The sequence below is a fragment of the Perca fluviatilis genome, chromosome 20 (genome assembly GCF_010015445.1).
Source record: "Perca fluviatilis chromosome 20, GENO_Pfluv_1.0, whole genome shotgun sequence".
NCBI lineage: Eukaryota > Metazoa > Chordata > Actinopteri > Perciformes > Percidae > Perca > Perca fluviatilis.
In genome coordinates, this window is record NC_053131.1 from 7648292 (window position 1) to 7669028 (window position 20737).

General features: G+C 41.2%; 2 protein-coding genes and 2 long non-coding RNA genes across 4 annotated transcripts; all 4 read left to right on the forward strand.

Moving 5' to 3' along the window:
* Positions 1 to 2650: 2650 nt before the first annotated feature.
* LOC120548890 (phospholipase A and acyltransferase 4-like) lies at positions 2651 to 5061 on the forward strand. Its single transcript, XM_039785402.1, has 4 exons — positions 2651 to 2665; positions 3083 to 3185; positions 3433 to 3680; positions 4570 to 5061. Exons 1-4 carry the CDS (start codon positions 2651 to 2653, stop codon positions 4738 to 4740), a joined length of 537 nt encoding a protein of 178 aa, XP_039641336.1. The 3' UTR covers positions 4741 to 5061.
* A 1762-nt stretch (positions 5062 to 6823) lies between these two features.
* LOC120549849 (phospholipase A and acyltransferase 4-like) lies at positions 6824 to 9951 on the forward strand. Its single transcript, XM_039787023.1, has 4 exons — positions 6824 to 6925; positions 7358 to 7460; positions 7710 to 7951; positions 8837 to 9951. Exons 1-4 carry the CDS (start codon positions 6911 to 6913, stop codon positions 9002 to 9004), a joined length of 528 nt encoding a protein of 175 aa, XP_039642957.1. The 5' UTR covers positions 6824 to 6910; the 3' UTR covers positions 9005 to 9951.
* A 1789-nt stretch (positions 9952 to 11740) lies between these two features.
* Positions 11741 to 12954, forward strand: LOC120549853. The gene is made up of 3 exons (XR_005637447.1): positions 11741 to 12327; positions 12538 to 12727; positions 12891 to 12954. It is a non-coding gene; the product is annotated as an uncharacterized LOC120549853 (long non-coding RNA).
* Positions 12955 to 12971: 17 nt separating this feature from the next.
* Positions 12972 to 15269, forward strand: LOC120549854. Its single transcript, XR_005637448.1, has 3 exons — positions 12972 to 13028; positions 13860 to 15026; positions 15130 to 15269. It is a non-coding gene; the product is annotated as an uncharacterized LOC120549854 (long non-coding RNA).
* Positions 15270 to 20737: the final 5468 nt, after the last annotated feature.

The following is a 20737-nucleotide window of genomic DNA, read 5'->3' on the forward strand; positions in this document are numbered from 1 at the left end:
TACTAACACCATGTTTGACCCTATCCTATCAATATGGTCCAACATTTCTAAAGAATGCTTCCAGCACCTTGTTGAATCAATGACACAAAGAATTAAGACAGTTCTGAAGGTGAAAGGGATCCCCCACACCATTAAACCACCACCAGCAGCCTGCCCAGTGGTACCAAGGCATGACAGATCCATGTTCTCATTCTGTTTACACCAAATTCTGAATCTACCATCTGAATGTCTCAACAGAAATTGAGACTCCTCAGACCACCCAACATTTTTACAGTCTTCAGCTGTCCAATTTTGGTGAGCTCGTGCAAATTGTAGCCTCATTTCCCTATTTTTAGTGGAGATGAGTGGTACCCGGTGGGGTCTTCTGCTGGTGTAGCAGATCCGCCTCAAGGTTGTGCGTGTTGTGGCTTCACAAATGCTTTGCTGCATACCTCGGTTGTAACAAGTGGTTATTTGAGTCAAAGTTAATCTTCTATCAGCTTGAATCACCATTTTCCTCTGACCTCTAGCATCAACAAGGCATTTTCGCCCCTCAGGACTGCCACAACCCGGAAGTTTTTCCTTTTTCAGACCATTCTTGTAAACCCCCCAAATGGTTGTGCGTGAAAATCCCAGTAACTGAGCAGATTGTGAAATACTCAGACCAGCTCGTCTGGCACCAATAACCATGCCACGCTCAAAGTTGCTTAAATCACCTTTCTTTCCCATTCTGACATTCAGTTTGGAGTTCAGGAGATTGTCTAGACCTGGACGACACCCCTAAATGCATTGAAGCAGCTGCCATGTGATTGGTTGATTAGATAATTGCATTAACAAGAAATTTAACAGGTGTTCCTAATAATCCTTTAGGTGAGTGTATATGTAAAGACAACGACGTAAAGGCAGTGCCAGGAAGTAGGTATAAGCTTATTCATGATTCTAAGTATGGTTTGAATTAGGCCATCTTTTAAAGGGATATTTCACCACTGGAAAGATGAATATGTCATTTATGTAGTAGAAATGTGACATTTTTTTAGAAGTTGGAGCCTTCTAGACCGTGAAAAGCCAGAAAATGTATTTCTGGCTCATGTGGATGAAAGACAACAACTCCCAGAATGCACTTGATTTGCTTGCCTACGAGGCCACCCCCAAGCCACGCCTACTGCTTACAGAGAGGCAGTCAACCGAATCGAGTCAAAAGTGTGTTTCATTGTCATTTCAACCATATACACGAAACGGTTCACTGTGGCTCAAGTGGTGTTACACATTTAAAATATATAAAAACGACATTATATAAAAACGACATACGAAACAGGTTACATTTATTGCACACACATTATAGGCTCCGTAAAGTTCAGCTAACACATTGGTAGCATTAGCCCTTGGTGTAAACACAGAGTATAAACACAGCCGTGAATTCGCGTTGGAATGTAGAATGGTCGGCATTTAACAGTCACAAACTCCACCAGCGGTGAGCAGTTAGTTGGATACAAGCAACCCATTTCTGCACCAGTCCGTGTTAACACAGCCCACCTCCATGAGTCTTATCGACAGAACAGCATCTCTATCTGCTCGGAGGGCTAGCAGGCCTGGTAGTTGGATAGTCCAGTACCCTGTTGTTCAGCCATGTTTCCACAAATACAAAAACACAGCAGTCTCTGAACTCGCGTTGGGAGTTTCGTTGAACGTGGATGTAGTCCAGTTTGTTGTCTAATGAGCAGACACTTGCAAGCAGGATTGATGGAACAGGTGGCCGGCTAGCGTTAGCTTTCCACCTAGCTCATAGTCCCCTTACCCGGCTAGTGGCATCAAGCGAGACCGCAGGCCGAGGTGCTGGTCTCCGTAGCAGGCGAAGCTTGCGTAGTGTGCCGAGTATTCCGTCTGTAATAAAGTATCCTACATATTCTCCGATCTGTACCAACATATCTCAGTGGTACACATGTGCGGTAGTTTGAATGCACATAATTGTTGTTAAAGTTTGCTGCTGAAAAGACGAGAGCCTGTTTAGCGAAGCTTCAAGATGGCTGAAACTCGACTCACATCGGGTAGTGACAGTCCCACCCCCTATGGGCCATTTGAAAACATGTGGAACTAGCTGGCTGTAGTCCATAGCTTCTGGGCAAAGAAGGCCTCTGATGACGCTATATGATGATTTTTGCGTCATCAGAGGCTTTTTTCCAGACCCACAATACAGAGAAATCTAGTCTCAGGGGGACATGAGGGAGGGAAGCACGGTCATTCGAAAATACTGCCTGGTTTCTAATGATACAAAGCTTAATGCTAATCGATGAAGTATCCCTTTTAAGCTTATGTTTAAAGTAGTAGTAAGTAAAGTAGGTAGTTAATGCAATTGGGAGACTTTTCCAGTAGTAGCTGGCTCTGACTGAGAAGACTTTTCCCAAAGGCCTGAATGCACCTACTGAACAGCTCACGAGAAATGAAACTTAGCCTTTGTTGCTTTATTGCACTTAGCACCACCTAACAACCACTCCTGGTTATATAATGTGTACTTTGTGCTTATAATCAGTATATTTGCATCTTTTGTTTGACACCTGTTATCAGGTGAGCACTTTCTTTTCTGAAATGTAAGCGCACTTAGATTTCAGTCTCCGGCAGCATAAATAGGCTGCAGGTCGGCGCTACTCTTACTGATAGACGAAGAACTGAAGAGATGGCTCCAACAAGGGTAAGTCTCCTGCTACTGAGCTCTGCCGTCACTGATAAGTTAGTGTATATTTAAAGCTGTTTCAGTTTAAACCCAACATTTTGAGTTTGCAGTTTTGTCCACTGTATTCAAGATACAGCTGTAGCAGAAAAAGTTAACATCTGTTTTCTGGCACGTTCCTGATGTCGAATGTGACTCACCAATAACAAAACCAGACAGGGATACTCATCTACTGGCAATAGGAAAGGAGTCTACTGGCTATTTTTGTGGGTTTACCTTCCTTTGGAGGCTAATTTTGGTGAAATAATGGGCATAACGGTCAATCACATGCTCGTACACATGGTCAAAAACTCCAGGGGGTACCTGCGGTACTGGCTACACGTAAAGTTTATAATTTTCATGATTTATACATTTTAATTGTTTTTCTTATAATTTTAGATTGATGTAAAGCCCGGAGACCTGATAGAGATCTCCCGTGGGATTTATCAGCACTGGGCCATCTACATCGGTGGAATGGAAGTTGTTCATTTGACTACTCCAAGTGAGTGAAATGTTGCATTTAAACATTCATCTTGGAAGACCATCTGTAACCTTTTGCCTGTCACTGTTCTCCATTATAGTTTGTTGGTAATTATGTCGTTTTTACATGCATGTAAATGTAAAATAATAGTAAAGACAAAGACTTGATGAATGGCAACATATTGTTTGCCCCTCTATATCCCTTTCTCTATGTCTCTTTTTATTTTTATTCTAACTTCTTTCCTGTCTGTCTCTTCTATAAAACACAGATAGTGATTTTTGGATGGCCCTGGACACCACAGGAAAGGTGAAGCGTGAGAACATCAGGGACGTGGTCGGCAATGATAGATTCAAGGTCAACAACCTCCTAGATGACAAGTATCAGCCTCGTGAGCGTGACATCATCGTGAAGGAGGCCTGTAGCATGGTGGGTCTGAAGATGCCGTACTGTATCGTCACTAGGAACTGCGAGCACTTTGTCACAGACCTACGATACGGCATTCCAGAGTCTCGACAGGTGGGTATCCTGTGGCTTTTATGCTTCTGTTTGCAGCACTGCTTAAAGGGACAGTTCACCCTAAAATCAAAAATATATATTTTTCCTCTGTCCTGTAGTGCTTTTTAAGAGTTTAGATTGTTTTGGTGGGAGTTTACCAGTGTGAGAGTAATCTGCCTGCTATCCATTATAATGCCACCAGCTGGCACTCGCATTGTGGTGCTCAAAGGGCCACAAAAAATAAATGTATTTAATACACACTACCCGTCAACTGTATAATTATGCAGAATCACTTCAATTTCTTCTGCGTTTTGATACGATTGGAGGGTGCTGTTTGGTGGAAAGAAAATAGTTCCTATTTGCTCACAACCAGGTAGGTGAAGTATCTTGAGTGGCCGAGTCATGATTTCTGGAAAGAGACTTGAGTCTGTCATATGTATTTTTTGACTCTTTGAGCACCACAAGCCGAGTGCCATCTAGTTCGAATATATTGAAGTTTTCGAAGAAGGCAGTCATCCTAAAAAACAACCTAACTGTAGATTGATAAATAGCACTATAGGTAAGAGGAGTACATGTTGTTTTTTTACTTTTGGAGTGAGCTGTCCCTTTAACAAACGCTGGTCCTTTCTAGGACAAATGGTAAAGTTTTGCTATGACTGATATGACTGGAGAGAGCCTTAAGTAAACATTAAGGCGTCTTTCAATGAGATACAACTACAATTAGCAAAGTAGTTTGTTTGTAGATCATTTAAAACCTGCTTTGGAATGGCTACTAATATATAGTGAGGTAGTATTTAAATGTAAATACACTTAATGTCTAGTGCAGAATAAGGCTGACGATAAATACCATCAGAAAAATGTTTTACACATCCTTGACCTTCAGACTCAGCCACTTATTTGTCTTTTGCAGGTTATCAGAGCAGCTGAGATTGGAGGGGCAGCTCTAGTAGGTGTAGGGATCGTAGCTCTGGGTGCTGCTCTGTTCGCATCCTTGCTCAAAGATGACAGCAAAGAAGAAAGTAGAGAAGAAAGGAGAGAACCAAGGAGAGAACGAAGGAGACATTACAATTGGCAGCAATGAGACAGTAAGACGAAAGGAAAGATCCTGCTATTGTTTGAGTCAATTCCCCTGCCAGTGATTATGATTTAAACGTTGTGAATAAACTATCATTTTTGTTGGTGTATTGCTATCAACACACACATACACAACACACACACACATACAAACACCCACACATGGACACACATACACAATACAACTTTGGATAAGATTAAGCAAGCTTTTGTGGAGAAAAATGAAGTTATAGGTGAATCCATGGCTGTTATGTTTGAAATTAGTGCTGTTGGGTAAGTTGACCCCATGGTTGTCTGTTTAATGTCTGGAATGTATAAAATGATTAAATTGGTGTATAAGTAAAGAGTGAAGTAATCTTATTTAGTACTATAATCTAGATCTTTCTTACTGTATTGTTTGTTTGATCAATTATGTATCATATTGTATTGATTTGTGTAAAAAATAAACATTTCTTTTTAACTTTGGAGAACCTTTTTTTAACCTTTTTAACATGTCATGTTCTGTGTGTACTATTCATATGTACTTCCAGAAAAAGACCAGGATGTTTACAGTTTTATTTATATTTTCTATGTTGTCGTTTAAAATATAATCACTAACATTGCACACGGACAATTGGTTGTTATCCTAAAGACTCAGATTCCCCAAAAATATTGCATGTAATTAATATCCCTGTTTTCTTGGCAACAATCCTAATGGACCAAGAGGCACTGGTCCTCATTTATCAACCTAACGGTAAGCGAAACCAGCAAAGCGCAGGCAAATTAACTACGACAGGCCGCTTCCGTGGGATTCATGAAACGTTCGTATCACACCAATCAGAGCGTAAGAATGGTCGTACATTGATAAATGCAGCGGCAGGAAACGATCGTCATTTAAATATCACGCCCCAATATATTCTGGGTTTTGAGGCCTCGCCCATGCAATTTACGACATGGGGAGACGTAATCCGGCTGAGAAGCGGCACTTTTCAGAGGTGGAGATTGAAACCCTGATATCTCAGAGTCATTTGTACTAACGTGTGTACTATTTGGCAGCCTGAAAACTGGTATTAAAGGCTGTAGAAAGAATGCGGAATGGAAAGAGATCACTGATGCAGTCAACAGTGTTGCCGTAGTAAATCGGACTCCAGCTGAAGTTTATTTAATTTATACATCCTTGACACATGTATGCTATAGTCCTAATAGTAATATACAGGCTTCTATTGTAATCTCTTAGGCCTACACGTAGGTGTACTTATATTTGAATAAACACACGGTAGCGGAGTTTATGCAGTGTCTTTAGTTTTTTTCATGAGTCAGAACGAGGCAACAGCTGAGGGAGATCCTTGGTATAGCCCCCACTTGGGGCTGTGCTGGACACTGCTCTCAGTGCATCGGGTCATCTGGCTCCATCACTACATTTATGGCACCCAGTTTTCCTGCGAGATGTTGTGCACAACCCAACAGGCTAAAACAAGGTTGCGGACCCCCCCCCCTGGTTAAACAATCCGATGGAGCGCTCCACCGTGGCCCGTGTGCATTCGTGTGCACTGTTGTACCGGCTCATAGAGGTCTTCTAAAAGAGCCAGATCTGCCGTTGCTGATAAGTGATCAACTGATGACTTCTCCTTCTCCTGTTAAACTGATTATATGCTGCACCGCAAGTCCACACTGACTCGAAAACTTGCGTACACGAGTTCAGACCAGACGTGAGATTTTATCGCAGCCTACGCTCACATTCAAATTGATAAATGCCGAGCTTTGCGTAGGAATCGTCGTACGTTTGCCTACGCCTGTTTTAAGTTGTACGCACATTTCATAAATGAGGGCCACTGAGTGTAAAGGTAGAGGGCATACCGGGGATAAAGGCAGACGGAGCAAAACAGAGGAACAGGAAAACACTGAGTCATGGTTTTCTTACGGCCTAGTTAAGAGCTTAAAGGGTGTTTATCGGAGAAATGAAACTTAACCTTTGTTGCTTTACTGCACCTAACAGTTTCTCATGTTCAACTGGTACAACTGGTTATACAAGGTGTACTTCATGCTTATCATTTTTTAGTTAGCATGTTGTGTTTACACCCTTTATTATGTGAGCACTTTCGTTTCTGACACGTAAGCGCACTTAGATATCAGTCTCCGGCAGCATAAATAGGCTGCAGGTCACTGCTACTCTTACTGATAGACGAAGAACTGAAGAGATGGATCCTAAAAGGGTAAGTCTCCTGCTACTGAGCTCTGCCGTCACTGATAAGTTAGTGTATATTTAAAGCTGCTTCAGTTTAAACCCAACATTTTGAGTTTGCAGTTTTGTCCACTGTATCTTGAAGCTGTAGCAGAAAAAGTTAACACCTTTCTGTGTTTTCTGGCACGTTCCTGATGTTGAATGTAACTCAGCAATAACAAAAACAGACAGGGATACTCGTCTACTGGCAATAGGAAAGGAGTCTATTGGCTATTTTCATGGTTTACCTGTGTTTGAATAACCTTCCTATAGAAGCTAATTTTGGTGAAATAATGGGCATAACTGTAAATCACCCACTCGTACACATGGTCAAAAACTCCAGGGGTACCTGCGGTACTGACTACATGTGAAGTTTATTATTTTTATGATTTATACATTTTAATTGTTTTTTTTATGATTTTAGATTGAGGCAGAGCCCGGAGACCTGATAGAGATCTTCCGTGGGATGTATCAGCACTGGGCCCTCTACATCGGTGGAGAGGAAGTTGTTCATTTCACTCCTCCAAGTGAGTGAAATGTTGCATTTACTACATTCATCTTGGAAGACCATCTATAACCTTTTGTGTGTCACTGGCCTTGATTATATTTTGTTGGTAATTATGTTGTTTTTACGTGCATGTCATTGCAAAATAATAGTAAAGACAAAGACTTGATGAATGGCAACATATCGTTTGTCCCTCTATATCCCTTTCTCTGTCTCCTTTCTTTTTATTCTAACTTCTTTCCTGTCTGTCTCTACTATAAAACACACATAGATGGTGATATTGCCCTGGAGACCATAGGAAAGGTGAAGCGTGAGAAGATCTGGAAAGTGGTCGGCAATGATAGATTCAAGATCAACAACCTCCTAGATAACAAGTACCAGCCGCGTGAGTGTTACATCATCTTGAAGGAGGCCTGTAGCATGGTGGGTCTGAAGATGCCGTACTCTATCGTGAATAGCAACTGCGAGCACTTTGTCACAGACCAACGATACGGCATTCCAGAGTCTCGACAGGTGGGTATCCTGTGGCTTTTATACTTCTGTTTGCAGGACTGCTTAAAGGGACAGTTCACCCTAAAATCAAAAATACATATTTTTCCTCTAACCTGTAGTGCTTTTTAACGGTTAAAAACGGTTAACGGCAAGATTGTTTTGGTGGGAGTTGCCCCGTGTGGGTATAATTGTCTGCTGAGATGTCTGCCTGCTATCCATTATAATGCCACCAGCTAGCACTCGCATTGTGGTGCTCAAAAGGCCACAAAAAAATATTGTTGTTGCTTTTTCCAACGTAAAATTGTTACATTTTTCTTCTTCACATTTTCAGCGCTTATTTCTACGTCCCATATTTTCTGAAAAAAAAAAATTGAAAACCGGTCAATTTGACCCAAAGTGGGGAGAACACCGGGCAATGTTTACGTTGTCACATTAATTGTAACGATACACAAATCTAGCCCAATCTATTTCAGTTAGGAAAACATTAGGTTTTGTTATGCTTTTGTTATACAGTATGTGCATTTTTTGTAGCTAATTCATGCAATCTACCAGTAGCAAACTTTCTTTAAGGGGGTGATCACGTTAAGTCTAAAAAAGGGGCCCTACTGTTTTAGCTAGGCTACGACTGTTAATTTTGCTATCCAAACAGCTAGCTTCCAGTTGTGGTGCTACTATCAACATGGTCCTATAATTGATTCAACTGTCAGAAATCTGGCTACATTCTGGTTTGACACAGACCTTTTTAATATGGCTTTAATCAGGGGGGAGTTGGCTAGAAACTCACATTCATTATATTTCAACTTTAACTTGAAACTTAGTTGTATTCTACTATAACCACAATTCAAATTATTAAATGTTTTACACATCCTTGAGCTTCAGACTCAGACACTTATTTGTCTTTTGCAGGTTACCACAGCAGCTACGATTGGAGGGGCAGTTGTAGTAGGTGTAGGGATTGTAGCTATGGGAGCTCTGGTCGCATCCTGGCTCAAACATTACAACAAAGAAGGAAGGAGAGAAGAAAGAAGAGAACCAAGGAGAGAACGAAGGAGACATTACAATTGGCAGCAATGAGACAGCAAGATGAAAGGAAAGATCCTGCCATTGTTTGAGTCAATTCACCTGGAAGTGATTATGATCTAAACATTGTGAATAAACTATTGTCTTTGTTGGTGTATTGCTATCAACATACACACGTACAAACACACACGCGGACACACACACACACACAATACAACTTTGGAAAAGATTAGCCAAGCTTTTGTGGAGAAAAATAAAGTTATAGGTAAATCCATGGCTGTTATGTTTGATATTAGTGCTGTTGGGTAGGTTGACCCCATGGTTGTCTGAGACTATGTCCTCTGCCATTCCCCAATTGGATGTTGTGAGCTCTAGATCACGGTCGGACCGTTTGCTGACACTTGAATCCGTCAGCACAGCTGAAACTGCACCTCTTTGTTCTAACAGGCGATCGAGCATAAGATAGACAGAATTCCATTGAGTGGCAACATCTTGCACAAGTTTATGCTCTGCAACATTCAGTTCTCTTTGTTTTACTGCAAGTGCTGTGGTGGCCTTTGTGCTTTTTTTGAAGTGTGAAACAAGGCGCCTTGCAGCAGCGACAGTGCGACACACAGGATCTTTCTTTAATGTGCTGTTAATGCAGAATTGCAGTGTATGCCCCGCACAACGGACTCCCTGTACAGTTCCCCACGATGGGTCTTGGGCCAGTTGATTGGTGCATGCAACCATATTCATTGCATTGTCATGGACAACAGAAACCATCTTAATATCTGGAATGTCCCAATCAGAAATGACTTATTTCAGTGTTTGTGAAATATGTTCTGCTGTATGACTTTCCTCCATTTTTTTTTGTTGCTAACACAAAATTTTCCAGTCGCCAGGCGTCAGTAATAAGATATGCCTCCATTTGCAGCAAGGTCCAAATATCTGTGGTGAGGCTGACTGCTTTGCAATTGTTAACATGTAAACCTCCGCGCAATAAACTCTGCAATTTTGTCCATGATTTCTCTTTTCCTTTTCTCGGACAATGGCGGTCTCAAATCTAGCTTTCTTTGAGTTAGTTTTGCCGCAGCTCCGGTACTACTACTACTAGATGAACTGCCGTCGTCAGTCTGATACTGTGGGTGGATCTAGAAAAAAGACGAACATATTTTAAGTCCCAACATATGATATTGCTATTCGTAAATTAAAAGCGCCATTATATATGAAAGCGTGAACCGTCTTTATTGGTAATAAACTTACCCGTTTTAAGTGGAAAGCCATGTTTGTTGTTGACGAGTGGTAGGACATGAGCTATTGGCACAACACAAATCTTTTTCCAGACATTGTTAAGTAACGTTAATCACTGCCGCCAAGATGCTCCTCGTCTGTCACGGATCAGGGAAAGTGAAACTTAAATCTGTCACGGGGGTGGTTGGATTTACACACACACGTAAAAAATATTTATTGAACGCTGCTTTCTTTTCACGTTTTTTTTTTTTTGTACAGCATTATCATAATTAAAGGCTGTATATAACCGTACAAAACCAGTAGTTCTGTGTGAAATTAGACATTGAGAACCCCCATATTGCCAAAATGGTATGATCCTCGTTTCATAATAACACCTGCAAAGATTTGACTGTGAGATTGGTGGTCGAATCAGGCTCCGCATATTGATGCATCGAATCTTTGACTATTCGGGGTCACCCCTACACTCAATAATCAGTCATTAAAGGGCAAATGCCCACAAACAGGTCAAAAGTGAATACAAACAAACATAAAAATGTAAAAATGTTCACAGTACAATGGGACTAAAAGTATATTCATCTTAGATACTATACTTTAACATACTTTGACATTAGAGAAAGCAAGTCAAATTAAATTCTTCATTTAAACCTAGAGGTTCTAAAGTGCCGAGTGTATGTATCCGAAACGCTTCCCTGCATAGGAGTTTATTAATGACATCACCACCCCTGGATGGGGGTGTGATTTTCTCAATTCCCCAGAACCTCAGTGATGCAGGGGAGCCATGATTGGCCTGTTTATAATGCCTCGCCATGGCATAACTTACGTTCTGGGTGCGAATAGCTGTCTTATGTTCAGATAGCCTTAGTTTGATTTGACGTTTTGTTTGACCTATATACGCCAGTCCACAAGGACATTTTAGAAGGTACACTACATGTGTACTATTGCAATTAATAAATGAAGAGATAGAATATTTCTTGCCAGTGCGGGGATGTGAAAATTCCTTCGCATTGGTCGAATTAGAGCATTGTGCGCAGTTACCACATTTATAGAAACCCAAGGGTGGGTTGGAAAGCCAAGCAGTCGGAGATGGGTTGGACATATCTGAATGGACCAATCGGTCACGAATATTACCGGCACGCCTAAATATAAACCTGGGCGGATTAGAGCATATATCTTTGAGTGTCGGGTCACTCTTAAGAACATGCCATTGCTTTCGAATAATGTTTTTCATTCTTCCTGCTTCTAGAGTGTAGCCAGTCAGAAAAAAATACACCGGGTGACTTAGAAAAAACCCAAGTACACATGTAGTGTACCTTTCTTCTTGTTTGTATTCACTTTTGACCTGTTTTGGGGCATTTGCCCTTTAATGACTGATTGAGTGTAACACCTTGGTTGAGATGGGTGTATCTTCAGATTGTCACCGCCCCTCCTGTGCACAATCACACCTGTTGATGATTCCTATTAAGGGCTTCATTGCCCATTCTCTCCAGGGACTCTGATGAAGATGTAATCTTACATCGAAACGTTATGTCACTGTTATGCACCTTAATAAATAAAACCATCAAGTAAGAAGACATCTGTGTTGCACGGCAATTTTTTGCTATTTTATGCTGTTGTGTCCTGCCTTGGTTGCACCAGATTGTTGTGGTCTGCACAAGCGCAGAGAACTTCCCTTTTTTCCTGATTACACACAGACAGTTGGTTGTTATCCCAAAGACTCAGATTCCAAACAAATATTGTATGTAATTATTATCCCTGTTTTCTTGGCAACAATCCTAATGGACCGAGAGCCACTGAGAGCTAAAGTAGAGGTCATACCGGGGGTAAAGACAGACGGAGCAGCACAGAGGAACAGGAAAACACTGAGTCATGGTTTTCTTACGGACTAGTTAAGAGCTTAAAGGGTGTTTATCCAAGAAATGAAACTTAGCCTTTGTTGCTTTATTGCACCTAACAGTTCCTCATGTTCAACTGGTACAACTGGTTATACGTTATATATGTTGTGTTTGACACCCTTTATCATGTGAGCACTTTCGTTTCTGATAGGTAAGCGCACTTAGGTGTCGGTCTCCGGCAGCATAAATAGGCTGCAGGTCGCCGCTACTCTTACTGATAGACGAAGAACTGAAGAGATGGATCCAAAAAGGGTAAGTCTCCTGCTACTGAGCTCTTCCGTCACTGATAAGTTAATGTATATTTAAAGCTGCTTCAGTTTAAACCCAACATTTTGAGTTTGCAGTTTTGTCCACTGTATCTTGAAGCTGTAGCAGAAAAAGTTAACACCTGTTTTCTGACTACACGTGAAGTTTATTATTTTTATGATTTATACATTATAATTGTTTTTCTTATGATTTTAGTTTCATGCAGAGCCCGGAGACCTGATCGAGATCTTCCGTGGGAAGTATCAGCACTGGGCCATCTACATCGGTGGAATGGAAGTTGTTCATTTGACTACTCCAACTGAGTGAAATGTTGCATTTACTACATTCATCTTGGAAGACCATCTATAACCTTTTGCCTGTCACTCTCCTTAGTTATAGTTTGTTGGTAATTATGTTGTTTTTACGTGCATGTAAAATAAAATAATAGTAAAGACAAAGACTTGATGAATGACAACATATCATTTGACCCTCTATATCCCTTTCTCTGTGTCTCTTTTCTTTTTATTCTAACTTCTTTCCTGTCCGTCTTTTCCATAAAACACAAATAGATGATGATTCAAGCTCTTCTGGTTCTTCGTTGATGGTCCTGGACAGCCCCATAGGACAGGTGAAAGTTACGGTACTGATGGTACAACTGCGAGCACTTTGTCACAGACCTACGATACGGCATTCCAGAGTCTCGACAGGTGGGTATCCTGTGGCTTTTATACTTCTGTTTGCAGGACTGCTTACCAAGTGTGTGTGTGTGTGTGTGTGTGTGTGTGTGTGTGTGTGTACCTAGATACTGGAGTAATTTATTATGATTTTCTCATTAACTGTAACAATACACAAATCTAGCCCAATCAATTTCAGTTGATAAGAAGCAACTGTGGTGGATTGCCAATAATTCAAAACACAGAGGATGACTAAATAAGTTAATTTGCAAGGTTCAATAAAAGGTTGTTAAATCAACCCACTTAGTGCATTTGTCACACATTTACTGTGTTCTACCTATACATAATTTTACAGAAAATCTCAAAGCCACACTGACTACAGCTAGATTTAGTATTGGAAACATTAGGTTTTGTTATGCTGCTATACTATACAGTATGTACATTTTTTACTATCCATATCCTTGGGTTTATAGGCTGGGACAAAATGCCTTTCTTCTTCTTACGCGTAAAACATAATTAAATTAACTTTCTTTAAGGGGGTGATCACATTGTCAAGTCTAAAAAAGGGGCCCTACTGTTTTAGCTAGGCTACAACTGTTAATTTTGCTAGCCAAACAGCTAGCTTACAGTAGTGGTGCTACTATCAACATGGTCCTATAATTGCTTCAACTCTGGCTACATTCTGGTTTGACACAGACCTTTTTAATATGGCTTGAATCAGAGGGGAGTGGGCTAGAAACTCACATTAATTATTTTTCAACTTCAAGTTGAAACTAAGTTGTATTCTAGTATAACCACAATTAAAATTATTAAATGTTTTACACATCCTTGACCTTCAGACTGCCACTTATTTGTCTTTTGCAGGTTGCCACAGCAGCTACGATTGGAGCTGTAACTGTTGGGATTCTAATTCTGGGTGGTCTGCTGTTTACATACTGGCTCACATGTGACAACAAGGAGGAAAGGAGAGAACCAAGGAGAGAACGAAGGAGACATTACAATTGGCAGTAATGAGAAAGCAAGATGAAAGGAAAGATCCTGCTATTGTTTGAGTCAATTCACTTGGAAGTGATTATGATTTAAATGTTGTGATCTATTGTCTTTCTTGGTATATTGCTATCACACACACACACACACACACACACACACACACACACACACACACACACACACACACACACACACACACACACTATAACCTTGGATAAGATTAGGCAACCTTTTGTGGAGAAAAATGAAGTTATAGGTAAATCCATGGCTGTTATGTTAGGTATTAGTGCTGTTGGGTAGGTTGACCCCATGGTTGTGTGTTTAATGTCTGAAATGTATAAAATGATTAATTTGGTGTATAAGACAATTTGTATGATTCTTTTAAGTCATGTGAAAAGTGAAGTTATCATATTTAGTACTAAAAATCTTGAACTTCCTTACTGTAGTTTGTTTGATCAATTATTATATTGCATTGATTTGTGTAACAAATAAACCGATTTTCTTTTTAACTTTGGAGAACCTTTTATTTTACATGTCATGTTCTGTGTGTATTATGTACTTGCAGAAAAAGACGAGGGGTCTCATTTATAAAATTGTGCGTAGGATCCTTACTAAAAGTGTACACACGCCCAAATGCCCAAAATGGCGTACGCCAAAAAAAAGTCAGATTTATAAAACCGTGTGTACTGTACGCACACCTGTAAGCAATGTTCCCTCTGTCATGAATCCAGCATCCTGAGCCTGGTTTGCCTATGTTTTGTTTCTTTGCTCTAACCTGAAGTTTGTTTTTCTGAGTTTTCCTGAACACATCCCGGCTGATTTGTAAATTATAGAGCGTGGTCTAGACCTACTCTATCTGTAAAGTGTCTCGAGATAACTTATGTTATGATTTGATACTATAAATAAAATTGAATTGAATTGAATTGATTCACCAACTGATTACACCTGCTGCTGTCTGCACACCTGGTCCTGATTACCATCCTCTGCACCATATAAGCTGTGGCCAGACAACCATTCCCTACTGGATCGTTGGGGTAAACAGTATGTTGTTGCTCTCGTATCAAGCTCCTAGTTTTGCTAAGTCTTTTGCCGTTTTTGCTCTTTTTTGCCTATCGCTAATCTGCTGCCTGTCTTCTGCCTACAGTTCTTCACCTGGATTATCATTCACACCTGCCTGGCTGTCGACTAGTGGTGTGCAGATCGAGGCTTCGTGAAACAATGAAACAGTTGAAGCAAATGTGCCATATTGTGTCGAGGCTTCGAAACAATCCGACACCCGTCTCAACGATGTTATAAATATGTGAAGCTTGTAGGCTCCTCACTGTGCATAATGTTATTTTGGTCATGAAAAATGAATTAATAAAAGAAATCAAGCCACAATGTCTCACTTTTTTATAGATTTTTATTCCAAAATATTAATTTCTCTGCTGCGGAAGGACTTAGCCTACTTCTTTTTTTACAGACAAGGGACACTTGTTGCTGGCATGCAAAGATATTTTTTAGCAAGGACATACAAATGAGGAAAGATTACTGCTCTCTCTTTCCAGTAAGTTAGGGGATCATGAGTTCTGGGCAAAAACACAGAGTGGAGGTATTTTTTCACTTCCACTGTGGCATCAGCTGTAGCATTGTGTAGCCTATCATCTGGGTTTCACGGATACGATCATCAAAACGCATAAACTGTCTTGTGTTTCTACTGGTGTTGATGTTGATTATAATGGGCCTGATGTTGACATTTGTGGCTCTGAATGAAAATGAAAACGGAGCTTCCATTTTTATCTATCTATATATCTATCTAGCTATCTATCTAGCTATATATGTATCTATCTATTAATGTGTCACTGTATGTATACTCTGTCTGTCTCTAGCCTATCAGTCAATGTGTAAATTTAAATGTAAGCCTAAATATAACTAAACAAATCGCACTATAAATGTCACTATATCACCAAAAATCCGCTATCTCAAAATCAAACTCCTCTCACAAAACCCCAAGAGATTGTGTGGTCTGTTCCAGACCCTGTCAATCAAACTCTGATTCGGCGGACCATGCCACCTGTCGAAACACTTGTGAAAAACTCCCATGCTTCATTTAGCCGTAGTCACGTGACATGGGTGTTTTGAATCACGCTTCGGATCAGTGTTTCGAAACTCTGCGCTTCGGGATCTCGACAAAGCTTCGGAACGTCAGTTTCGCGTCAGCCATCACTACTGTCGACTTCACTGCAGTACATTTGGATCAGCACTAAACCCTGCCACCTTCCAGCCTCATTCCCTTCCAACCAACTGGACCAAACCATTTCCACATTCCATTCCAAATAAATACTCACCTTGTACTCCTACTTACCTTGTCCTGGTCTGCTTCTGGGTTCCTCCACTAGACAAATCCTCACCCTCAATAAATCAGAGATTACCTACAAGTGTGCATATGTGGATCAGCCTCTTATCCCGCCCTGTACACGCCCATTTTCAATCATAAATAGTCAATGCAAAGCACCTCGTGAATGCTCACTTCAGAACGAACAGAAGTAGGATTGTGTAGTGACTTTACCCTGCTGTTGAACTCCCTTCCTCCTCATCAAGGACTCCAACATGTTTACGTTTTAGGTGCTGACTCATCACCGTGGTGCGCCCGTGCCATGCCGTGTCGCTTTTGCTTATCTTGTAATTAACACGTTTTGATATATCTAGTGTGAAATGCTCCCACACCTTGGATGACTTAGGTCGTACTGATTTCTCTGCCTCCGCCGAGTGTTTCAGAACAACGTTACGGGTCTCTCTGGTGTCTCTCCGGTCTCTCTCCGTATTTCCTCTACCCCCGCTCTGCTCTTTTTTTCTTTTCTTTCGCTCCGCTCAACTAAATTTTTTTTTTTATCTCCGCGACTAGGTGGCCTAATAGTTGCGCGACACAACGAATCGATAATTAAATTCGTTGCCAACTTTTTTAGTAATCGAATTTTATCGATTTTATCGATTCGTTGTTGCAGCCCTAGTATATTTATACAAGTACGTACAGCCACACTGAACTAATCGATACAGGACCACGATACAACACAGCCGTTACGAGAGCCTTCCAGGCGGCTCATAACATCCCGGAGGAAATAGCCTGACGGAGCCCTCCAGGTTGTTGTCGGCGCTAGCACGCCGAGCTAGCTATCTACCGGCAGAATGAGAACATAACTCCGGTACGACCAGAGGAGGAGGACTGCATTTTTGTGCACACGAATGGAGTACCAACTGCAGGATCGTTGCCCAGCACGGCTCACCTGACATGGAGCCCTGTCGGTAATATACTGACCATTTTATTTACTACGAAAACAGCACACTTCCGTCTACATAGCCCCCGATGCTAACGTTAGCAAAAGTTTGGTTCACTGCTAACCAGGGGCGGGTCTACCGGGGTGGCATAGGGTGGCAACTGCCACCCTAAAAGAACGCCTTGCCACCCCTGCTGCCACTCCAGTTGGCAGCAACGAATTACGGTAAAAGTTATGGCCAATGTGACAATTTACGAGCGTGCGTCTCCAATGTCCGACTGCAGTGAATGCAGCATAAGATGACGCCAGAGCGGAGAGAGCCTGTTTTGTTTGGAAAACTGAGTGGCGCGAAGCGAGGGAGCCAGGAGTCGCGATGAATGGAGACACAGGAGGAAAGAGGTCAAAACGGATTAACTATCTATCAAGAAATGAAATTATGACGAAAGCACAGTGCTAGCATAGTTGCGATGCTGATTTTGAGATGATAAAAATCAGGTTGAAGAACGTTATTTCGCCAACTATACAATGTTACTAAGGGTCTGACGTTTGTTCTGTGTAAAGTAGGCTACAAAAGCTACTATTGATTCAACGTCTGTCAAGGAAAACATTGTTACTTTGAATCTTACAGAAATGAAGAGGAAAGGTAGCATATTCAGTTTTTGTCTCCAAAGAGAAAGGCGGGAGAAATAGAAAATGAACAAGTGAGCAAGGTAGACGGAGAAGATGAGGTGGAAGGAGAGAGAAAAGTGGTGGTAGGAGAGAGAGAAGAGGTGGAAGGAGAGAGAAAAGAGGTGGAAGGAGAGAGAAAAGGGCCACAGAAACGTGACAGAGACAGAATACAAGGCCAAGGCGACCAGGGACAGGAGGAGGTGAGAGAAGACCACAGCGGTGAAGATATGGAGGGAGAGCATCACCAAGATGAGGAGGGAGAAAGCCAGAGACAAGAGAAGGTGCAGGGCTCAGACAGTGAAAGGGAAAGCAGAGTGCCTGGGCCATCAGCAACGATCTCCAGTCAGCTGGTCCACACGGTATGGAAACTGTTGATGCATAGTATACTAAGATATGAATAAGAACAACAACTGACAAAGCTTAAATATGAATAATTAGGTAAAGTTTTCAGTGTGAAAGTGTGATGAGATGGGGAGATGAGTTTTTGTATTTTGTGTAAAATGTATTTTAGATCTATTGCTCAGATTAAATTATAAAAATATATATAAATAAAACAAAAAATAAACAAGTGAACCTAAAAATACTCTCCCAGGCTAAAATGTTAGTGTGTGTTAACACAGTCTGATGGTTATAACTAACCAATGACAGTTCCTAAGTTTGCTTCCCCTCTCACACATCTGCCACTCATCACCTGTGTCTTACCTTAATGCCTGTCCTGTGATAAAGCCCCTTACTTCTATCATACTTCTATATCTCCTATTAAGTGAGATCCCATTGTATGGTCACTTATTCCTAATATACTTCTATCATACTTCTATATCTCCTATTAAGTGAGATCACACTGTACGGTCACTTATTCCTAATATGAACTGTTTCAAATGAAATGCAGGACACTGATTGCATGAGATGAAGTGTGTCTGTATGAGTTTGTAAATGGCAGCCTGTGCCCTTTTGTAGTGTGTACATACTATTTCTCATCAAACTGTGATAACTGATTCAATTCATTAAATATACATCTGACATATGTTGCCACCCCTCAAAAATTCCTGCCCCCCTCTCGCCACCCCATAAATATTTTTCTAGATCCGCCCCTGCTGCTAACCATAGTGAACAAACTGCAGCGCGATCACCTGGATACGGGATACAGGGGACTTTTACAAGGCGTCCTTAAAGTCTGTTCCCCTCCAGCTTTCTCCCAACATGTAGATTGTGTTACTAGAGGGAAGAACACACTAGACCATGTTACTCTAACATCAAAAAAGCACACAGAACTGCACCTCTCCCTCACCTGGGCCAGTCAGATCACATCCAACTACCCCTGATCCCAGCATAAATCCCGGTCAGAAGGACTATACAGCCAATCAGCCATCAGAACCTAGTCTGACCCGGCCCTGTCCCAGCTCCAGGACTGCTTCCAATAAGGACATGGTGTGTGCAATATGTTACAGAACAGAGCCCTTTGTTTATTGTTATGATTTCATCTTGCTTGTACATTTTCCCAAGAGAACCACTGAAATAGCGTCCGAACAGGGCTTCTTTTAACTTCTAGAAGGATTTCAAAATCCAATTTTCTGAATATCGATATCGAGATATTGAAAAAAAATATCGAGATATTCATTTTTGTCAATATCTCCCACCCCTAGGAGTGACTAGGCCTAAGTAGATTTTTTTTAATCCATACGTATTCAGTCGGTCCGCTATTGTCTGTCAGGCTTTTTTTCCGTTTGATAACAGCCGTATTTCCCTTTTTGCATATTATATGTTTCACCTCCTCGTAAATTTCCATTAGAAGCTGCTGCTCAGCGGGTGAAACATATGCTGCACGCGTCTTTTCCATTTCTGCATCAGTAAATCTGTGATTGATACCGTGGTCTATTTAAGAAAGCCGTGAACGTGCACTTATCCCAGCTATGTACACCTGGCTTGACATAGCTTCACCTACTTATCCTGGCTCGGCAAACGTGATGAGTGGATCACACTAAGTCAAGCTGCGCTTTTTCAATTATCCTGGATTTCTTTATTCTACTTTTGTGCAACAGGCCCCAGGTCTAGACAATCTCCTGAACTCCAAACTGAATGTCAGAATGGGAAAGAAAGGTGATCAAAGCTACTTTGAGCGTGGCATGGTTGTTGGTGCCAGATGGGCTGGTTTGAGTATTTCACAATTTGCTCAGTTACTCTGATTTTTTCACGCACAACCATTTCTAGGGTTTACAAAGAATGGTCTGAAAAAGGAAAAACATCCAGTATGCAGCAGTCCTGGGGGGCCAAAATGCCGTGTTGATGCTAGAGGTCAGAGGAGAATGGGCCAAGTGATTCAAGCTGATAGAAGATAAAATGTGACTCAAATAACCACTCGTTAAACCGAACAGAGGTAGAAAGTAACAAAATAATTTACTGATGTTACTGTATTGAGTATTTTTGTTGTGTATTTTGTATTTTTCAAGTAGTTTTTAAAATCGCTATTTAAAAATGTACTTGATTACATTTTGAGTGACGTATTGTATTTCGCTACATTATGAATCCCATCCTTTACAGAATAAAAAAAGAAAGGAAGATTAAAAAATCGCGCCCGGATGCAAAATTACGAATCCCACTATGGCCACGCCAAGACCACGAACTGCTACGAAGCAGCTTGATTGGTTGGGGTTAGGCATTTCCCCTCGAGTGGTCAAGGTTAGGATATCGGATTGGTCAGGGGATAGGACCTGAACAAATGGGGTTACGTTACCTTGCATGGACGCCTGGCCAATAGTAGTGATTATATTAAAGGGCGTAATTTCGCTGCCCGGAATGACTACACCAGACCAGAGCTCTATCACTCCGCAC

What these genes read in the sequence shown, in the direction of transcription:
- LOC120548890 (XM_039785402.1), top strand. An exon ending in TGTTCATTTGACTACTCCAA is followed by an intron (nt 3,186 to 3,432) that starts GTGAGTGAAATG and finishes TATAAAACACAG; the next exon opens with ATAGTGATTTTTGGATGGCC. An exon ending in GCATTCCAGAGTCTCGACAG is followed by an intron (nt 3,681 to 4,569) that starts GTGGGTATCCTG and finishes TGTCTTTTGCAG; the next exon opens with GTTATCAGAGCAGCTGAGAT.
- LOC120549849 (XM_039787023.1), top strand. An exon ending in TGTTCATTTCACTCCTCCAA is followed by an intron (nt 7,461 to 7,709) that starts GTGAGTGAAATG and finishes AAACACACATAG; the next exon opens with ATGGTGATATTGCCCTGGAG. An exon ending in GCATTCCAGAGTCTCGACAG is followed by an intron (nt 7,952 to 8,836) that starts GTGGGTATCCTG and finishes TGTCTTTTGCAG; the next exon opens with GTTACCACAGCAGCTACGAT.